The sequence below is a fragment of the Dermochelys coriacea genome, chromosome 2, assembly GCF_009764565.3.
Source record: "Dermochelys coriacea isolate rDerCor1 chromosome 2, rDerCor1.pri.v4, whole genome shotgun sequence".
NCBI classification, from domain to species: Eukaryota; Metazoa; Chordata; order Testudines; family Dermochelyidae; genus Dermochelys; species Dermochelys coriacea.
Window position 1 is genome coordinate 70395293 of NC_050069.1, and position 21053 is coordinate 70416345.

The 21053-nt window shown below is 39.3% G+C and overlaps 1 protein-coding gene across 1 annotated transcript in view; it reads right to left on the reverse strand.

The window, feature by feature from the left end:
* The window catches only part of RP1 (RP1 axonemal microtubule associated), a 264400-nt gene that overhangs the window by 102770 nt on the left and 140577 nt on the right, over positions 1 to 21053 (reverse strand). Inside the window, exons 29-32 of the mRNA XM_043507860.1 lie at positions 19675 to 19730; positions 19470 to 19502; positions 10142 to 10311; positions 1679 to 1898 (exon numbers count right to left, since the gene is read on the reverse strand). Of these exons, the coding sequence (XP_043363795.1) occupies positions 1679 to 1898; positions 10142 to 10311; positions 19470 to 19502; positions 19675 to 19730 (479 nt within the window). The remainder of the gene's footprint in view (positions 1 to 1678; positions 1899 to 10141; positions 10312 to 19469; positions 19503 to 19674; positions 19731 to 21053) is intronic.

The following is a 21053-nucleotide window of genomic DNA, read 5'->3' on the forward strand; positions in this document are numbered from 1 at the left end:
GGTATTCTAATAAAATCAGAGAAAATACAACAAAAAGAAAGAACACATTACATGGAGATTAGAACAGAAAGGGAGTAGTTCTTCTGTATGAACCTGATCCAACTTCCACTGGAGACATTGACAACAGTGGGAACTTGATTGTCCCTATGTGGCTCTTGTGCTAGTACACTTGGAAAAATCATTCTGTTTTATTGTATGGGACTCTGGAGGAACTCAGGAAAAGTCAATTCTTGCCCGTCCGAAAAATAAATGTCTCCATGATAATAATGATAATAATAAAAAAGTAACCATCAAAGAAGAAGGCACTTCTTGACATGATGCAAATTAAAGCAGAGGGGATGGACATAACATAGTATCTGAATTCATGACAGTGTATGTATTATATGACAAGCTAATGAACACATTTAACATTGTAAGGTACATGATGCCTTTTAAAGTCTTCTGTCTTTATAATGCAGTCATATGACTGCATTTCGCTGGTCCAGTCTATACTGTCAGAGAGGCCTTCTTCTGGGAAGTATCAATAAGGCTGCAGCCCTATTTACACTTTATGGAGATAGTGACACAGTAACATGAACTCCTAAATTTTTTTTCTATATATAATTTTCAATATATATTATTATTTGGCTAATATTTAGCTATATATGAGGTCATAATTAATCAGTGTAGTTTTCCTTTAAGATCCATAGTAATTTTCAGATGCTTAGATAGGAGCAAACCGTACTAACCATGTTAGAATATTTAGGCTATGTCTACACTACAGACCTTACAGTGGCACAGCTATACCACTGCAGCAGCATGATTATACGGTCTCCTGTGTAGCCACTCTATGCCAACGAGAGAGTGCTCTCCAGTCGGCATCATTAAACCACTCCCAATGAGCAGTGGTAGCTATGTCAACAGGAGATGCTCTCTGGCCAACATAGTGCTGTCCACACAGGTGCTTTTGTTTGTGAAATTTATGTCGATCAAGGGGTGATTTTTTCACACCCCTGACCAACAAAAGTTTTACCAATGAAAGTGCTAGTGTAGATATAGCCTTGGTTTAGAGAAACCATGACAGTTGGGCCCTTAACCAATTGACCTGCATGTGTAATGCACAAATGTGAAGCTCGTTATTCTTTAATTTTATGGGTACAATTTTGGAAGGCCCTCTGAAAAAGTGGGACCTTCCCACATTACAGAAATGCCCTTGAAATTACAGCATAACTTTATTGTACAGTAATGATTATTTCTGATATTCACTTTAGTAACTCAAGCTATGATAAGCTAAAGAATTCAATACTAAGTCTACCAAAATTGACTTCCATAGCTTTGATTTATGTCTTATCTTTTATTAGCATAATTAGATTTTTCCAGTTTTGCACACTTAGAGTTATGCACAAAATTTAGCAAATGTTAAACCCAATTTGTCATGTAACTAGAAGAGATTTTAAAATGTGCAGTATTGTCGCAATGCATGCGCAAATGGAGTCACAGCGGAAGCACCATAGATTTTAAGTACAGAGAATGATTGGTTTCAGAGTAGCAGCCGTGTTAGTCTGTATTCGCAAAAAGAAAAGGAGTACCCGTGGCACCTTGGCACCTTAGAGACTAGATGATTAAATGTCATATTTGCTGAATTTATTCTTTTTCAAAGGCTGGTTCACATGGTTCCTGTCTCCTTTGCTATTTTTACCTGGTAAAGGTTTCTGATTCTCATTCACTGCAGGGAATTCTTTCACCAGCTCTCTGTCTTCCCTGTTAACAGAGAGCCAGCAGTTACAGTCAAAGTTCACTTCTTGTTTAGTATGTAGCTCTTGCATGTGAAAGGACTTCAGATGCCAGCCCTCAAAACCTGGCAAATCATCACAGCTGACCCGAATCTTGTACACATCCCCCACATCTCCAGTTTCAACCTGCAATAAATATAATGAAGAAAAGTAGGCTATCAAGGCAGCTTCATGAACAGAGACTTTTTCCAAATGGCATAGGACAGATGAAGTTAATGTTAACAGACAGGAAGGATGATTTTGTGGTTAAGATAAAAGAGATGAGGCAATCTATTCCTGATTTTCCTATAGAATTCTGATATGACTTTGGGCATGCCATCTGAATCTGCCTTCTCTGTTTCCTCATCTGAAAAATGGGGATGATACTTTCCCCGCTAAGGAGCTGTGAGGCTAAATTCATTAACATCTGTGCACTGAGGGCCTTGGATGGCAGCTGTTATGTAATGGTCTGTTCATGCTGGCTGCTGAGTGCCCTCAACTACTATTAAAATCAATAGGATCAAGCCCTAAGTGTTAGGTATTATGGGTAATAACAAGAAGTAATAATAAAGCCTCGCTAAAGTAGTTTTAATGAAACATTCACTTGTATAATAATAATATATTTCATAATCCAAATGATTCCATATCCACTTTGTTGCAAAACAGGAGCCATTTTGTTCTTTTTAAAAAAATCATTAACCTTATACATCTAGCTTTGCACTATAGGGTTGCCCTTCCCTACTGTCAATGATGTAACCACATTGGCCTGATGATCGGGAATGGGAAAGTTGAATCCGTTGATACTTTTGCTGGTTAACTTCAAGTCCCGGTGGTATCTTTCCACTGCTCACTATCTCCATGGATCTCTCTGAGCCCCAGTTTATCCATCCAATCCACAGTGAGGCAGTGGAGGGGCCAAGAGTGAATGATATCGATATCAAAAAACCTGGATAGACATGGCAAAATTTGCAGTCAGATCCCTCCTCATTTCTTTAGTGCCTGTGGAGCAGGGAAGAGAGAAGGGAACTGCTGAACCCACCAGCATCTCCTCTCCCCACCTCTCATTCCAGGAGGTAGTGAGCTGCAGCCTTCCAAAGGTGTAAAAGTTGTTGGATTGGATGGTGAGAGCAAGCTTCATTCACAGCCATCAGGCCAAAGCAGCACCCACATCGGATTGTTTCATCAGCCTACTGCTGGAAACAATAGCGGCTTCAAGAGAAACAAGAGACGAAGCTCGTTTTAAAGGGTAACAATTAATTTTAAGACAGGACTAAGCAAAAAATGTTGCCCAGGGTTTTGTATTCCATCAAAACTACCTTCTCTCATTTTATAAATTAATATTTTCAGTCCAACCACAACATAAGGCTTTGTGACCGGTGCCTGAGTGAGTTAACCTGTTATTTAGAGACAGCAGAGGAACATTTTATATTATTTTGGGCAGAGGACGGTTAGTTGCCCTACTCTCATTAACAACAACAGAAGTCATGTAGCTAAAATATGGTGGAGTGTTTTGAATATTCAGAGGAAACTGTCAGTTAAAAAGGTGGCACCTTTTAAAATAATACTACAATCAGAAGAGGACAATGGTTTAATTCTACCTCCAAGCTAAACCCCAGAAGTCAGAGGGCAGTTCATAGGGACTGGGGCATGAAATCCTCCTCATTGTCCATGTATTGGTAACAGTGCTGCTCTGTGGCTGATAATGTGGCCTTGAGGCTGTAGTTATTCGCTGGAGAATCCACCAGTCTTCCCCCTCTCTTTCCTTGGCCTGCACCTACTTGCCCCAAGCCCTGCTATATGGGGATACAAGAGCATCCTTTGTGGAGCTATACTCTGAGGCACACAGTGGGTTTGCATCCCTTTGTGGGTTCACCATATTCTTCCCAAGTCTTGTGTAGTGGAATCAAATTGATTCCACTGTGTTTAACGATACCTCTGTGTCCATGCAAGGGGAGACGGAATTTCCCCATTGCATGAACAGGGTTTTATTTCAAGAGTTTTTCATTCAAGGTTGTGGAGATTGCAAAGGGTATCATGAGGCATGGCTATATTTGTTGTACTAATCCATCTAATTCTTCTCAGAAAGTGTGTGTTTTTCTCTTATTCTCAAGGGGAGAATGTACTGTTCTTCTACATGTCCAAATTGTGCCTTCTTCAGAAGCAATGAAGTCATAAGTTCTGCTTTTTCACAGCAAGACTTTCTGTTTTTAAAATTATTGCCTGCAGTTTTTTCTTCTTACAGATGGACCCCTTGACTCCATTTATATCACACAGCTACTTAGTTGTTTCAGCGTAGCAGCCGTATTAGTCTGTATCCGCAAAAAAGAAAAGGAGAACTTGTGGCACCTTAGAGACTAACACATTTATTTGAGCATAAGTGAGCTGTAGCTCATGAAAGCTTATGCTCAAATAAATTTGTTAGTCTCTAAGGTGCCACAAGTACTCCTTTTCTACTTAGTTGTAAATACCAAAGAGTATTTACCGGACAAAAACGTTATGGTTTAGAATTGCAAAATACAGCACTCGGATATTTTTCTTTTTACTTAAGATGGCAAATTGTACCTCACCTTCTTATCTTGTCTTCCGCTACCCAGCCCTCTGCAGCCCTCTAGACTTCTAAACAGTTGCAAAAAAATTCTAATGACATTTTAAAAGATATATATTGCATATTCCTTGCAGCAAATGTGCAGACAATATACACTGTAGATGTAACATACAGGAAGACAGTTTCAGAGACTATTTCACTACTGTTTAAAGCGTGACTGCTCAACAACCATTGTTTTCCCTTCATTTCCTATAATCATGATTTCAATGAACTCTATGACTATGCCTCCAACCAGAATACACCTGCAGCCAGACTTCTTCCTGATCTACTGAATTAAACTGCACTGGGTAATATCAATTGAATTCAGCAGATATTTCTCTCCTTTTAACATTTTTTCCTCTAATTCAATCATTATTATCCTCTTCTCTATTTCAGTCTTTTGGTCCATCACCGTAATGCATGTTTTTATTACATCAATTCTAATCCTTTCCTGAGTAACTTACCATGATCACCTTTCTATTTCAGAATTGGATTCCTACCTTGGCTCCAATAATTTTCTTTCTTCACCTTCTGATCCCTATAAGCTTCAAATTAATGCAAAATATCCTAAGCAGAGCTGAGCGAATAATTCTTAGGAATGCAGCCTCTCTCCTCATCTTATGGAGTATTTGCAAGTAGAATACTCTTTCCTCATATTTATTCATGATTCAAAGTTTGCTAATTAATTTTGTCACATATTTTTCCTCTCTCAATTAATCACAGTTTGAGCCAAGTATTCTATACTTGGTGCTTGAAATTTGAGCTATGTTAGTTGTGATTGGTCATATAGTAAGTAACAGGTATTGCTTCTGTTCCAGGATTGAATGAGCATAACTCTTATAATCAAGAGATGGCTTTGAACAAGCCACTGGGGCTTTGAGTCTCTCAGAGAAAGGTGCCAGATAAAAGAAGATTAGGTAAATTTGTAATATTTTAAGCCTTTTCCTTTCTAGGCTACACAAGACTTCTTTAGAGGAACCAGTCCTAAAATAGTTAGGCCACTCTAAGATTTATTGTCTGGATGCATACCTTAACTTTAATTCATTGTCACTTTCACATAAAGCATGTGTACATGCATGTGTCATCCAAGGTACAAAAGGTGTGGTCAGATCATTGTAGGATGCAAGTAATTGCCTCTGTATCTGAGCTCTGGAAACCCTTGCTTCTAATGTGCTAAGCAGTGACCCTTCTCACAGAAAATATATAACGTGCATTGCTTCTTGCCTTAATCTATAGATGTTAACAAGAACAATATTTCACCCTCCTCCTTGTAACAAACTTTTATGTACTTGAAAATTGTTAGCATGGCCCCCCTCACTCCTCTTTTCTTCAAATGACATAGTATTTAATATTCTGCCATTCCCACAATTGCTGACACAGAGTAATCATGAATGGGTGCATGGTCCTCTTTGCAGAAGTTTGTGGTCACATCCTTATCTATCTCATTTAATACCACCTGTACCAGCACTCTGGAGATTGGTTTTAAGGATCCTCATGATGTCTAGCAGTGCTACTTCTGATATGATAATTATTTGGATTACAGTAGCATGCACAATGTGCTAGATGCTTTCCAAATACATAATAAAATACCATTCATGCCCTGAAAAGCTCATAATGTAAGAAAACAAAAAACATGCAGAGGTTTGGGAAAGGGATAAATATACCATATAAATATATCCATTCTATGTGAGCTTAGCAGGTCTTCTATGAGCCCTCAAAATTTCACAAAAGTAAACCCAAAAGGGATGCCCAGAGAGCTGAAACAAATCATATTTGTGGGCAAGCATGGATTTATTATTATTATTTTATTTTTTATCTATTTTTGCATTATGTGCCCAGCTCCACTTTCATAGATTCTATGGCCAAATGGAGTGATTGTTATCATTCAGTCTGATTCTGCATAATCCAGAGCATAGAACTTCCCTGAATTAATTCCTTTTTGAACCAGAGCATATTTAAAAATTGCCTGTGATGGAGACTCCACTACATCCATTGGTAAGTTGTTCCAATGATTAATTATCTTCACTGTTAAAAATGTACATCTCATTTCCAGACTGCATTTGTCTAGCTTCAACAAACTTGTTTGTGTCTTTACTGAAAATTAAGATATACCTGACAATATGTTATAGCCAACATGCTTGGAAATACAACAAAATATATGTTTAACTAGTTAGGTTACAGAATGTTAAAACTAATGAAAAATGTTCCAGAATGTTTCTGCTTCTATTTACCAAGAACAAGCAAACATCAAGATGACAAATCATGTAAAATGTCCATGTTTTAAATAGAGGCATAATTGTAAAAAGGAATGTAGGGTGTGTTATCAGAGCCTTAAATCTAGCTTGCAAAGTGGCCACACCAACCCCTCTCCTTTCCAAAGGAAACATTTCTGCTTGTGTTTTTGAAACTCTGTGAAAAACTTGTGTAGTTGGAAATTTTAAACTATTGTTTATTTCTTAAACACTTCAATGGCAAACACCTTTTGAGATGTATAGTTGAAAATATTTTGTATCTAAATGCAAGCCTTCATATAATAACTGCCTGAAATCATTGTTATAGGAATAATAACATGTTTATGTACAAATATGGCAAAATCATTTGATGTTATAACTGGTTACCAATATAAGAAGCCACTTAAGTATAGAATATTTATATTAATGGCAATGAATTAATTACAGGCTGTGTTCAAGTAAACCCTCCCCCAACTCAGGAAGACAAGAAAATCATCATTCCAAAAATTGTCATGTAGAATCAACAACTTAAGCTAAAGATTTTGTAAAAGTCTATTTAATTTTAGAAGACTGGGGAACTGAAAACTCTTAAATAAAGAACAAGAAGTTTTGGATTTTGAAGACAGAATTTCATTTCCTGACAAACTAACAAAATTGAGCAAATATCTCAGAGAATGGACTGAATAAAAAGAATGAGTTAAAACTAGCTTTGAAAGTTATCTGTTGCCTTCCTGCCACAAGAAGAACAAAGGCAATTATGAAATGTAGTATATTCATTAAGCAGACTGCATGTTCAGGACCTGAAAATTTCACCTAAGACAACCACAAAGGCATGAAGCCAATGAATGGGTGACAGCAACCAACATTGAATCTAAACAAGCCTTTAAGAGAAGTGTTTTCCTATAACTTCATGGAAATAGGAAGCAGAAGGGTACAAAATACTGAAGAGAGCATCCCCATATCCTCTGCCACCCTGCTCCAGCATCACACTTCCTAAGCAAGCTGCCGCAGATAGATAATAAAAACAGAGAAGATTCAAGAAGAAACTAGCCCCAGGAGAACTTCCCCAAGACTTCAGTATGGATTGGTGAGAGGAAGCTAACTAAGATTCTGCCAAGGGATTAGATTTAAAATTCTCACAGTGATTTTGTTGGAATATTAAAATGCTGTTGTAACTTAAAGGGCTCTGGCCTCCTTGGCCCCAAGATGAACCTTATTAGGGCTCCTGTTTCCTGTACCTACAAGTTCTGTTTTGGACTGTGTTCCTGTCATCTGATAAATCTTCTGTTTTACTGGCTGGCTGAGAGTAACTTCTGACTGCAGAATTGGGGTGCAGGACCCACTGGCTTCCCCAGGAGCCCCACCTGTGCGGACTCGCTGTGGGAAGCGCACGGTGTGGAAGGGGATGCTGAATGCTCCAAGGTCAGACTCAGGAAGATCGAAGCTGTGTAAGCTTCTTGCCCTGGAGACGGTATGCTCACAGAGAGAAGGCATGCTTCCCCAGAGTGCTGACTGGCTTCGTATGGAGTAGTTCCAGAGCATCGCCTGGTGAATCTATGACAATATATTTCAGTAATTTGTTCTTTATATTTGCTAACAATCTATAATTAAAATGAGAGAGCTGCTGACATTTCATAGGAGACTTTTCAAAATAGTTTGGACATGATTGTCAACTTCAAGGTGTGCGTGCATTTGTGGCAAACTTGTTTGAGTGCACCTGGAAAATCAGGGATATACATACTCTCTTGCCATGATGCGCACGTAAATGGGCAATATGCAGATTTACATGGATTTCTGGGATCAAAATTAAGCCCATTGTTTCATAACAATGAATTTTGCATATACTACATTATCTATGGTTCTTCCTTACTGCACTGTATTACTAAAGACATTTGTGTAAAACCATAATCTTTGTTTTATTAAGAGTTCATCTGCTCCTGCTTAGTGCTCATCAGAATTCATAACTCTCCGTTCATTGTGACGTCATAATCATTCCCACAGCAAATAAGTATGCTGCCACAAATGGGAGCAGATGAACTCACTTATGAAATAAAGATCCTGTGTTTATTCAAATGTCCTTGGAAATAAGGAGGAAAGGAAGAGAACCGCAGAAACCATAAGATATATCAATTGAATTGTTTCTAAAGAGAAGGGTTTTCAAAGATTCCCATGAAACACCAACCACTATTTAAAATCAGGGCTGTTCCTCTGATTTATTTAAAATGCAACAAAGCTTGCAAAATAGCGTGACTCATATTGCAAAAAGACAAACCTTCATGCACAACAAACAACTTTCAGAAAATATTAAGGTTTTGACACAAAGCAACAAAACCAAGGACATGAACAGCCAAGGGAAAATACAGCATGTTTCCCTAAAACTAAGCAAGTCAGAAAAATGGAAATGTATTTAGAAAGCTGTCAGTGTGGCACTGTGGAAAAGTGGAGGCCCCTTTAATGAAGACCAGAGAGGGAGCAAAGCCCTACTTATGTCCCTTGGACACACGGTCCAACCCTCTTCATCTTCAGCGTTCTGAAAGGGACAGGTATTGTATCCCTAAGTTCCCAGACCCCCACTTAAAATACTAAATCCCGCAATATTAGAAGTATCAAGATCTTAAGTTCCAAACTGGCAAGCAGTAAAACCTGTGAGTTTTTGAGGTGTTTCTGAGCAACCACCTAGCCAGACTATAGCCTCCTTGGAGATGGATTAGTTCCAGGGAGAGATACAGGGACTTTTATCCCTTTGAGACCCCAATCATTTCCTACTCATAAGGCCACAGCAGAATTCCAAGTTTGGTATGAAAAAAAATCCCTCCAAACTATCTCTTTTCCATCTGTTCTCATCCTCCTGCCTCTGTATGGCCTGTGTGAAGGAGAAGCAGAATTAAATTCACTGCACTCAAGGAAAAAGAGGGGCTTCTTTGTTCTCACTCCCCTGGGGACAAATATCAGGCAAAGCTATCGCTGCACTCTGAGCAGCCATGTGGGAGCAGCAAGCTACCTGCCACAAAAGTAATGTAGTAATGTGTGCTTGGCCTTGGCCTCAGGAGCTCCAATAGGTGTTCTGCCTTCCTGAGGGCTCTCCTGAGGCAGTGCAGCTCCATGTTTCCCTTGGCTACAGGCTGTATGGCACAATCTAACACTAAGAATTTTACGCAGCCCTCATTACTGCAGGGTGCAAGAACATGTAGTAAAGCATTAGGGCCTGATACTTTACACATTAGCACCAATGGCAAATTACCCAATGATTTCAGGGTTAACAGGATTAAGAGAATAAAAAAATATACAAGACAATGAGCAGCATATGCTATAAAGTACAAGAATGGAATCACGTTCCTTGTTGATTTACATCCTTGAAACCCACTGGAATATGATGACATTACACTGGGGTGTGAACACTATGTAGTTGAGCAGGGCTGCAGGAAGAGGATGGCCCAAGATCTAAAGTTATATCACTCCATCTTTGTAAATAACTACGTCATTTGTAGCAACCAAAGCAGCATTTCAAATATATCCTTTGGCTAGAGCAGAATGTCATTATAATCTCAGTGCAGTATTGTATAGTGATGACTTACAAGGAATTCATCCGTTGCTCTGGGTAGAAAGCACACATATTCTGGGCTTTGTGGAGAAAGGAGAAGGTCACCACTTTTGCCCATTGAGCCATAAATCACAAGGGTTCTTTTACACTTCTGTGGCTCTGGGGAATCTCTGGCAGTTTTAACCTGCACTCTCCATTGTCGTGCTAAATAAAAGAAGAAAAAAAATCACATTTTTAACAGTGAGTGGGAATACACAGGGATTTGTTCATCATTATTACTACAAAGCATTTGAACAGTGTCATAAATTTACATGGTCCTTTACAAACAATGGACAGCCACATACCCTCTGCCTCAAAGAGATTACAGTCTAAATAAGACGTGACCTGCACAGGACTGTAGTTGAGGAGTGGATATATAAGGCGATATTAGTAATAGGGACAAGGGGAAAGGAATCCTTGGCTATGTGGTTACATTCATTATTTTTATTACTATAATAATAGTATAATAATTTATAATACATTGGTTGGTATAATTAATTTTATTTATTTATTTAAATATAATTGATTTGATTTATCCATTAATTTAATTTCTTAATATATGTATGTATTTCACATGAAAATTATTTATCTATTTAAGAAATGGTAGATTATTTAAAATGGAAGACATTAATATAGGAGTCATATGAAACAACTGAATACTAGAACACACAGCTGCTTGAATAGTACAGATTAAACCCTGATTTTTAAATATTTTTGTCAATAAGAATGTTCTACTCAGTTGACTATGATTTGGGGGATCAAATTATTCACTAGGGGTCCAATTTAAAGACCAAAAAATTCAGTGAGAGTTCTTTCATTTTGCTTCAACATGATTTGGATTGGGTCCTCTTAGAGTGTATTTGGATAGTTGCCATGCATTAATGAAATTGTTTGCAAACCATGAATTCTAGCAAAAATATACCCAGAAATTGTATCAAAGTTATGAATTATTCTCCTGTTTAAAAAAGTTGCAGAAAACAAATCTGGGAGCTGAAACAATACTGTGTGACTTAAATAGATGCTAGTGACCAAAAGTGTAGTTTCAACTGGCTCGATAGAATTTGCCCATGATTTCAAAATGACTGATACTTGAGGGAACATGCTGATGCTAGGTGGCAAAAGGAACCTAACAGAGATAGGAAATTAAGAATCTGTGCTTAGATTGTGATGTGTACTTCTATAGTGTTGTCATTTGCTGATGATTTTACTAAAGAGGAAAACTATTTCATGATCATGTGTCTGCTCACAATGCATGTGGTGAAGAGAAATTTTAGAGGCATTTAATTCACTTATAAACCTGGAGGTATTTTTTCCTGTTCTTAAGCTGCATTTTTTCCTGCTTATTTTTTTTCCCTCCATCTGTTTGTTCTCATTTCCTTGGCTAATGCTTTTTCCCTGTTTTCTTCTTTGTAGCTTATCCTGTCCCACTCTGTGTCACAGCTGATTGTTCTGTGGCTCTTTTGGGTTCAGACACATAACAGCAGGCAGATATGCAGCTCACAGTCAGTCTGGTGGGTGACAGGCTAGCTTTTGTCTTTTTAAGGTTATTTCCAGGGATGAGTCAGATGCAATATGTGACAGATACAAACCTTGTCTAATGAGGAACTTTATTTTTTAGATATGTATGGCCAGCTTCAGCCCTGCTGAGGCATAGCGATGCAAATTGCAGCTCCCTGTGCCAGCCTGGCATGTTGAGTCCCTTAGGAATTCATGCTGGCAAGGGAAGTCATTGCTGGAACTGTTGGTCTTTTGCGTATTCCACTGGCTTCTTCAGTTTCAACCAGGTCTTTGCACAGTAATCCCACAGGGAGAGGGGCTGAAGCAGGGCTACAATGAGTCAGATCATCCCTTGGCCACCCAGGCCATGCCCCATCTACAGTAAGTACAAATCTCTTTGAGGGCTGCACAGGCTGCCCCTAGAGCCTAATGGAAGGGAGATTGTGACCACCACCTTATATCACAGTGCCTCCCTGGTAGACTTTCCTCCACCTGGGCCCTGCTTTACTTGAGTAGAAAGCAGATAAGCCAGGGATGAATCTGTCCCAAGCTGAGAGAAGGCAGCGGCGCATATGTAACACCGACAGACCCCAGTCATCAGCGGGCAGGATCGAACCTGGAACCTCTGAAGCTTACTTAGCTTATGAGCCTCTATAGCATGAGCTAAAAGACAACTGGCTCTTAGCAAAAGCTGCAAAGCAGACTCATTTTAACTCTCTCTCTCTAAGTGGTCTCGGTGCCACTAGATGACAGAGCACCACAACCAGGAGATGTGTGGATTACACACAGTTGCAGGCTTTCTGCTGCCGGGTGCTGAGCACACATTATGAGACCAGGAAGCTATTCTGAATACTGTGATTTATTTTAATTGTTGCCCATGGTTGTATCTTTTCTTGACTATTGTTTCCAAAGAAAGGTTAATGTATCAATGATCAGAGAGTTGGGAGTTTCCTAGGAAATTAATCAGTGGTTTACAGATTTAAGGCCTCTTAGGCATCTGCGACTGCTTGTTCTCAAGCGTTTACTTTTCATTCCTTCCACAGTCTAATGTCCTGGCCAAACCAACCTAATTGCATTTTCTCTCAATTTGGTAAATCCATTTCCATCTGCTCACTCCAGAGTCAGAAGAAATGTTTGTCTAACACTTTAGCTCCTTTGGACATTTGCTTATTAAAAAATGGCCATGTTAGAAAAGAAACTAGTTGCAAACATCAATTGGTTGATGTATAATGCGATGGTGGTTGGGGTGGTGGCTTTATATTTATATTTGTCTTTTGTCCAAATCTGGAAGTTCTCCCATCATGTCTTTCAGTCCTTATTCAGACAAATCTGCCACGAACATCAGTGGAAGCTCTGGGTGCTTAGCACCTCTGAAAATCAGGCCGTTATTTAGGTGCTTCATTTTAGATACCCAGGATTGAAAATTTTGGCCTTTATACCTACCTTTCATGGCCACATATAAAAGATGCATTTATTTCATATGTTATGTACCATTCACTGTGTTAACATCAGTGGATTGTATTATCTGTATGTTATGTTTATTCCTATGGCCCTTTCCTTTTGAAAAATCAGTCTGCAGCTTGTTAAATGAACCAGGGAGGGGAAGTGGAAAGGCTGTTTCTCAACAAAGAATCAAAATTCTCTCTGCCTTCTAAAAAATCAATGTAACGAAGGCTTTCATTTTCATGTTAGCCCAGCAATGCTGCCAGTGCATGAGCACTTTGTTAACTTTAACCTTTAACTTTGTTAACTTAATGCCACCCTCCCAACAAACCTCTTTGACACTGTGATGCACAGAAGAAATGCTAGCTGCAAAAGTGGGGAAATCAAACCTGCAGTGACTTCTGCACAAAGAATCAAGAACCTTTAAAACAGACACTATATTTTAAGAGTGAAAACTTTAAATCAAAAGACAATACAGGGGGCTACATCTGCTTATGTAAGCAATATAGGTCATTGTTGGTGTTTTGTAGATATTGCTCTTTGATTTTCCAACATCAGTGCTGTATGTTCTCAGGACTGATAAGGACATACCACTTTGCTAGAAGTAGCAGTTGCTTAAATTATTTTACTGAGGGAATGCACAGAGATCATGGAAATGTCATGGTCTCTTAGCTTGCTTACTTTGCTTGTCTTTCAGTAGCTTACTATAGAGTTTGGCAGCCTGCTTGATTTGTTTTTTAGTAACTTCAGAGTCCACTGGCAAAGGGCATTGTCACTGCCATTTATTAATAGGGCTGTGACAGGGCACTATCAGTAGAACCCGGATCACTGGCATTGCTGCAGCCTGGAGAAGTCTGCAGGCCCATCTGTAGGCAGTTTCCTGGGAGATTATGAGCACTGATAATTACTGAGCTAACAATATAACTGGGAGGATATAAGTGGAAGGAACAGGAAGCAAGGAGGAGCTCATGCTCTAAGTCTGCATTACACTGTGATACTTTGTAATGAATGAATGAACGAATAAATAAATAAATACATGGTGAAACCTGGTGTGTGTTCGTGACTGTGAGACCACCCATACTGGCCAGGCTGTGGAGTGCACGGGGTAGCAACAGAGGCGCCTGTGATATGGACTAATATTAATCTGCCAGGAGTCTGTGGACTACCTGTGATCATTTTCACCCCATCAACAGAAATTTGAAGGAGGAGAGGGGACTATGTAAAATCTGAGGAATTTCTGGGGAGTAATTCTTTTGTATTTACTATTTGTTTTTATATATTTATCTGACCAATATGCTTGCATGGCACAAGAAGTGCCAATCTAAAAATATCTGTTAGCTGAACTGCTTTCACTGCTGCTGAACCACATTCTGTGCAACACCCATAAACTCCTGCAATACCCCAGAGCATCTCATGAGCCACATTGCAGGAGATTAGCTCCTTTTATCTGACTGCAACATAAACAATATTGTGGTACACTATATCTTGCTTCTTCCCTTATTCTGCATTATTCTGAGACTCATGAGGCATGGGGGCGGGGAGGTCGGGGGAGAGAAAAAAAAAAAGAAAATCATCCCTGCCACCCTACTTGGTTTGAGAGAGTCTATCTATGATCTGCGGATGCTCCGGAGCTTGGTGTAGCTGTAGGCAGAACCCTTGCTTTAGGTAGCTCGGGGATATCTGTGTTGTAGCCCATTTGCTGGTATCTAGAATGAATACTTCATTTATAGAAAGTAGAGTGGCAGCCTGACTGAAAAGTGCTGAGATTCAACTAGCGCTCAGGAGACCTGCTTAACAATGATGATCAGCTCAGTTTCAAATACCCCTATCTGGGGAGAAGGCAACGGGGAAGATGATGACTGAGCAGCATTATCCATATCCAGATAGAGGGAGATTCTCTGGGTTTCAAGAGTGGCTTATTATCTCTCAACTATTTTGATACGGTGACCTTTGCTTTCAGACAAACCTCAGCACAATGCTCCACGCCTCTGTGACCTTGAGGTAAGGCTGGATTACTACAATGCCTTTTTCTGATGGCTTCTCTTGGAACTCACTTGCAGGCTGCAATTACTGAAGAATGTGACATCTTAACTGCTCAAGGGCCTTCACTTGTGAGAATCAGTAACACCAGTGCTCTGCCATCTGCACTGGTTGTCTGTTATTCTGTGAGTGTGTTAAAGCCTTAAATACAGTCTGCGAGAGGGTGTATACCTGTCATACTATGATCTGCAGTACCAACTGAGATCAGCAGAGTTGAAATTGTGGGTGCAGATTTGAGAGGTCAGAACAAAGGTTTTCTCCTTCAAGGGTCTGTGGATCTAGGGAGTTCTCTCTACTTTGACATACACCAGTTACTGCACATGAATGGATACTTGTGGGTTGAGTTCAAGACCTCCTTCCTAACTCCTTTGTTCTGTTAACCTCCCACAAGTCTTGGTCTTGTCTCTCATATCATTCAACAGCTATAAGGCATAGCTGATTAGACAGTACAGGCTGAAGTGTCACCAGTACTCAGATGACACACAGCTCTACATTTCCTTTACATCAAACAGTACCATCTCCTGGCTTTCTCCATGCCCAGCTGAAATCAGCACTTGAATGAAGAACAGATGGCTAACGATGAATCCAGCAAGATGGAAGTGTTGCTGATAGGCTGAGGGAGGCTTTTCAAAAAACTTGCTTCCTCTTTAACACTCCCATTATTGAGAACATCTGCCCTCAGACTGACTAATCAACTTTTGTGTCCTTCTGGACTCCTCAATGCTACCGAAGGCTCAGATAGACATGAAATAAAGAACACCTCACTACCTTATTGGCTGGCCAAAAGATTGTGCCACATCCTGTCAGACACAGACATAGTCATGATCCATGCAATCATACTTGATTATTGCAATGGAATACATCTCAGAATGAAGTCACAAAGCCTGGTAAAACTCAGACTAGCACAAAAAACAGTAGTCCATCTGCTTAGCAACACAGGCAGCCATGAACACATCTCCTTAATGCTCCAATCTGAATGGAAAGCTTACTGAATGCAGAGTCCACTTCAAGGTCTCTGGTGTGATAATCAAAGCTCTCCATGGGAATAACTCTAACTACCTGAGAAATTGCCTCTCCATCCATGAAAGCTCCATTCCACTAGAACAATGCAACTGTTGACCAATAGGGGAGACTTTGAGAGCAGGACACCAAACTTGCTGAAGTTGGACCTAGATTTAGCCTATTGGGCATATCCCACAAAAGATAAGTAACCACAAAAGTAAACATTTTCAAAACTAAATGCAAAGCTCAGTTCTTTGACTTTATTTTCCCTCAGTAAGATTTTCAGATACAGACACCAACTCACCCATCACACTAACCCACAAATGTAAATCAAACACCTATGAACTCATCAAGTTATTTCTCCTTAAAGCTGGCAAGGAAGAAAAAAAGAGGTTATTTATAGTGTTAAATACTTGAGCTACTAGAATGATAGGCGCTATATCTGTAGATAGGTAAGCAGACAGACAGATTTCTAATATTCAGATTTCATTAACTCAGCCAATTTTATTAAACCAAATGAAGATAAAAGAAAAGGAGTACTTGTGGCACCTTAGAGACTAACAAATTTATTTGAGCATAAGCTTTCGTGAGCTACAGCTCACTTCATGGGATGCATTCAGTGGAAAATACAATGGGGAGATTTATATACAGAGAACATGAAACAATGGGTGTTATCATACACACTGTAAGGAGAGTGATCACTTAAGATGAGCTATTACCAGCGGACGGGGGGGGGAGGAGAGGAAGAAAACCTTTAGTAGTGATAATCAAGGTGGGCCATTTCCAGCTGTTGACAAGAACGTCTGAGGAACAGTGGGGGGTGGGCGGAGGGGAATAACAATGGGAAATAGTTTTACTTTGTGTAATGACCCATCCACTCCCAGTCTCTATTCAAGCCTAAGTTAATTATATCCAGTTTGCAAATTAATTCCAATTCAGCAGTCTCTCATTGGAGTCTATTTTTGAAGTTTTTTTGTTGAAGAATAGCCACTCTTAGGTCTGTAATTGAGTGACCAGAGAGATTGAAGTGTTCTCTGATTGGTTTTTCAATGTTATAATTCTTGACGTCTGATTTGTGTCCATTTATTCTTTTACATAGAGACTGTTCAGTTTGACCAATGTACATGGCAGAGGGGCATTGCTGGCACAGGATGGCATATATCACATTGGTGGATGCGCAGGTGAACGAGCCTCTGATAGTGTGGCTGATGTGATTAGGCCCTATGATGGTGTCCCCTGAATAGATATGTGGACACAGTTGGCAACGGACTTTGTTGCAAGGATCAGCAGCACTGCGATGGGTACCCGCATGGCCCCACAGTATGCCAACATTTTTATGGCTGACTTAGAACAACGCTTCCTCAGCTCTCGTCCCCTAATGCCCCTATTCTATTTGCGCTACATTGATGATATCTTCATCATCTGGACCCATGGAAAAGAAGCCCTTGAGGAATTCCACCATGATTTCAACAATTTCCTTCCCACCATCAACCTCAGCCTGGACCAGTCCACACAAGAGATCCACTTCCTGGACACTATGGTGCTAATAAGCGATGGTCACATAAACACCACCTTATACCGGAAACCTACTGACCGCTATTCCTATCTACATGCCTCCAGCTTTCACCCAGATCACACCACACGATCCATTGTCTACTGCCAAGCTCTACAATACAACCGCATTTGCTCTAACCCCTCAGATAGAGACAAACACCTACAAGATCTCTATCAAGCATTCTTACAACTACAATACCCACCTGCTGAAGTGAAGAAACAGATTGACAGAGCCAGAAGAGTACCCAGAAGTCACCTACTACAGGACAGGCCCAGCAAAGAAAATAACAGAACGCCACTAGCCATCACCTTCAGCCCCCAACTAAAGCCTCTCCAACGCATCATCAAGGATCTAAAACCTATCCTGAAGGACGACCCATCACTCTCACAAATCTTGGGAGACAGGCCAGTCCTTGCTTACAGACAGCTCCCCAACCTGAAGCAAATACTCACCAGCAACCACACACCACACAACAGAACTTATCCTTGCAAAAAAAACCGTTGCAAACTGTGTCCACATATCTAAACAGGGGACACCATCATAGGGCCTAATCACATCAGCCACACTATCAGAGGCTCATTCACCTGCACATCTACCAATGTGATATGTGCCAGCAATGCCCCTCTGCCATGTACATTGGTCAAACTGGACAGTCTCTACGTAAAAGAATAAAAGGAAACAAATCAGACATCAAGAATTTTAACATTCAAAAGCCAGTCGGAGAACACTTCAATCTCTCTGGTCACTCGATTACAGACCTAAAAGTTGCTATTCTTCAACAAAAAACTTCAAAAACAGACTCCAACGAGAGACTGCTGAATTGGAATTAATTTGCAAACTGGATATAATTAACTTAGGCTTGAATAGAGACTGGGAGTGGATGGGTCATTACACAAAGTAAAACTATTTTCCCATGTTATTTCCCCCCCACCACCCTCCACTGTTCCTCAGACGTTCTTGTCAACAGCTGGAAATGGCCCACCTTGATTATCACTACTAAAGGTTTTCTTCCTTCTCCCCCCCCCCCCCCGCTGGTAATAGCTCATCTTAAGTGATCACTCTCCTTACAGTGTGTATGGTAACACCCATTGTTTCATGTTCTCTGTGTATATAAATCTCCCCACTGTATTTTCCACTGAATGCATCCGATGAAGTGAGCTGTAGCTCACTAAAGCTTATGCTCAAATAAATTTGTTAGTCTCTAAGGTGCCACAAGTACTCCTTTTCTTTTTGTGAATACAGACTAACATGGCTGCTACTCTGAAACCTGTCAAATGAAGACACTGCATTTAACTACAGTGACCAATTTTATAGCTTAAGTCTAAATTATTTCTGGATTCTCTTGGAAAAACCCTTCTGAACTCTGACCTGAAACTGTTTCCACTGTCACTTCACAATACATTTTTCAACTCACTGATGCTTGTTGGGGGAGCTGTCCCTGTGTATTAAATGACAGTGGCATTGGGTAAACAAACCAGTTCTTGAAATCTGTTCTCAGAGGAATTTCTGACTGATTTCAGGACTGAATAATAGAAATGGGAAAAAAACCAAAAATGGTTTGTGTGAAGTATCTCCTTTGCTCAATTCATTTGAAAAGACATGACAGGTCACCTTTATAGATCATCATCAGACAAGTTCTGTGCATTTCCCCTAATACTTGATACTTTACATAAATGATTACTGTCTATGGGAACTAATTTGCTTCATTTATTTGTTCACTTTATATTGAAACTGAGTTTAATTTCAATGTCAAAGTTCTGGGAGGAGAATATACAGCGTTTCTCACCTTTGGTGGATGTCTTCTGCGAATTACCATTTTCAAAAATAAATAAACAAATAAAAAAGTTTTATCTTAAGTAGCTTTATCAGCAAACATGTATGTCTAAATTTATAATCACATTCACAAAGAATTTTCATATTCTCAGCCATAACTAGTCATTTGATATTTAGAATGTTGTTATAATGCAAATTCTCTGCACTGGAATACTTACTTTTAGCAATTAGCTCTCGCTCAGTCTTCCCATCATCCTGGTACTTGTCTAACCATCTTTCATTGTAAAGAGATAATAATTAGAGTTACGGCAGTTAGCAATTAATCTTTTATGAGGAATCTCAGCATTTCCCCTCCTTTCACCAATGTTTTTTGTGCATCTCTTGTCAAGCTAAGTCTTGTAAACACTTACTGGGCCAAATTCTTGGCTGATATGAATTGGCACAGCTCTGCTCATTCAATGAAACTATGCCAACTTATACCACAGGCAGTGGGATTACTCATGGTGTTAGCACTACACCTGGTAGTTACTAGTAAGTATTGGCGGGTTCCTTAGATTCTAAGCTCTATGAGGCTTCTAGAGATTCTATGGACTGGGCAGCTATGAAGGTGAATTTCACCTCAATTTTGCCCTTCACTGTACATTACAGAATTTAAGGGCTTAACCCTATACTTGACGTGCTACAAAAATACCCCCACATACTTCTTCAACTGATCCCTCTATCACACATTAGAATGTTTTACAGCCATTACATGGGTTCTCTTTTTTAAAAATACTGGTAATCATTATAAGCTTCCAACTTAGTGGCTCCCTTTTGCTGTATCCTTTGTTTAAATTTAAACAACTGCAATTCATTCTACTCTCCATATACAAAGTAACTATGTGAATAAATCTCTTGTGTATAGAGAGAAGACGAGACTCCATTATGTTTAAACTATTGGTGCAATAAATACCTTGATTAACCTTTGTGAATTCTCTTCTAATCCCCTCCAAGGAACCAAAAGATCACTAACCATTTTTAAAAATAGACAGGAAACTTTGGTTCACTGTTAGCACTAACTAAAGGCAAAGAATTACAGAGCCCCTCTAGTTCTATAGATAATGTATCTAACCTTTTTCTAGTGCTCAATAAATTCTTTTTGACACGACAGTTTTATAACAAGTCCACAGTCTTAGTCAAGTATTCCTCCCTTAGGAGGAATCTTATAAAATCTCTCTGACATTACAGAAACAATTGTCTACTCTTCAAATAATCAACTTTAATGTAAATCAAACTAATTAAACAACCTAATAGATAAAAAACTAATCATTACAATAATAGTTTTAGAGAAGAAAATAGTTATTAGCTAACAATTTGCAGGATTTTTGCAAATTGAATTTTTTGTTTAAGCTACAGAGGAATTTTCACTTAAAAACAGACACTGTTTCCTTTCTTAACTGAATTGATAATCAAGGTCGTAAGACAACCCCCACCCTAAAAATGATTGAGCTGACATGAACAACTATTTTGTAGCCAAATGTGTATATACTTCGAGTATTTGGAAAGCCTGTACTGCAATGCATAATCTGCTTGATTTTAAAATATGCTTCTCTGAATC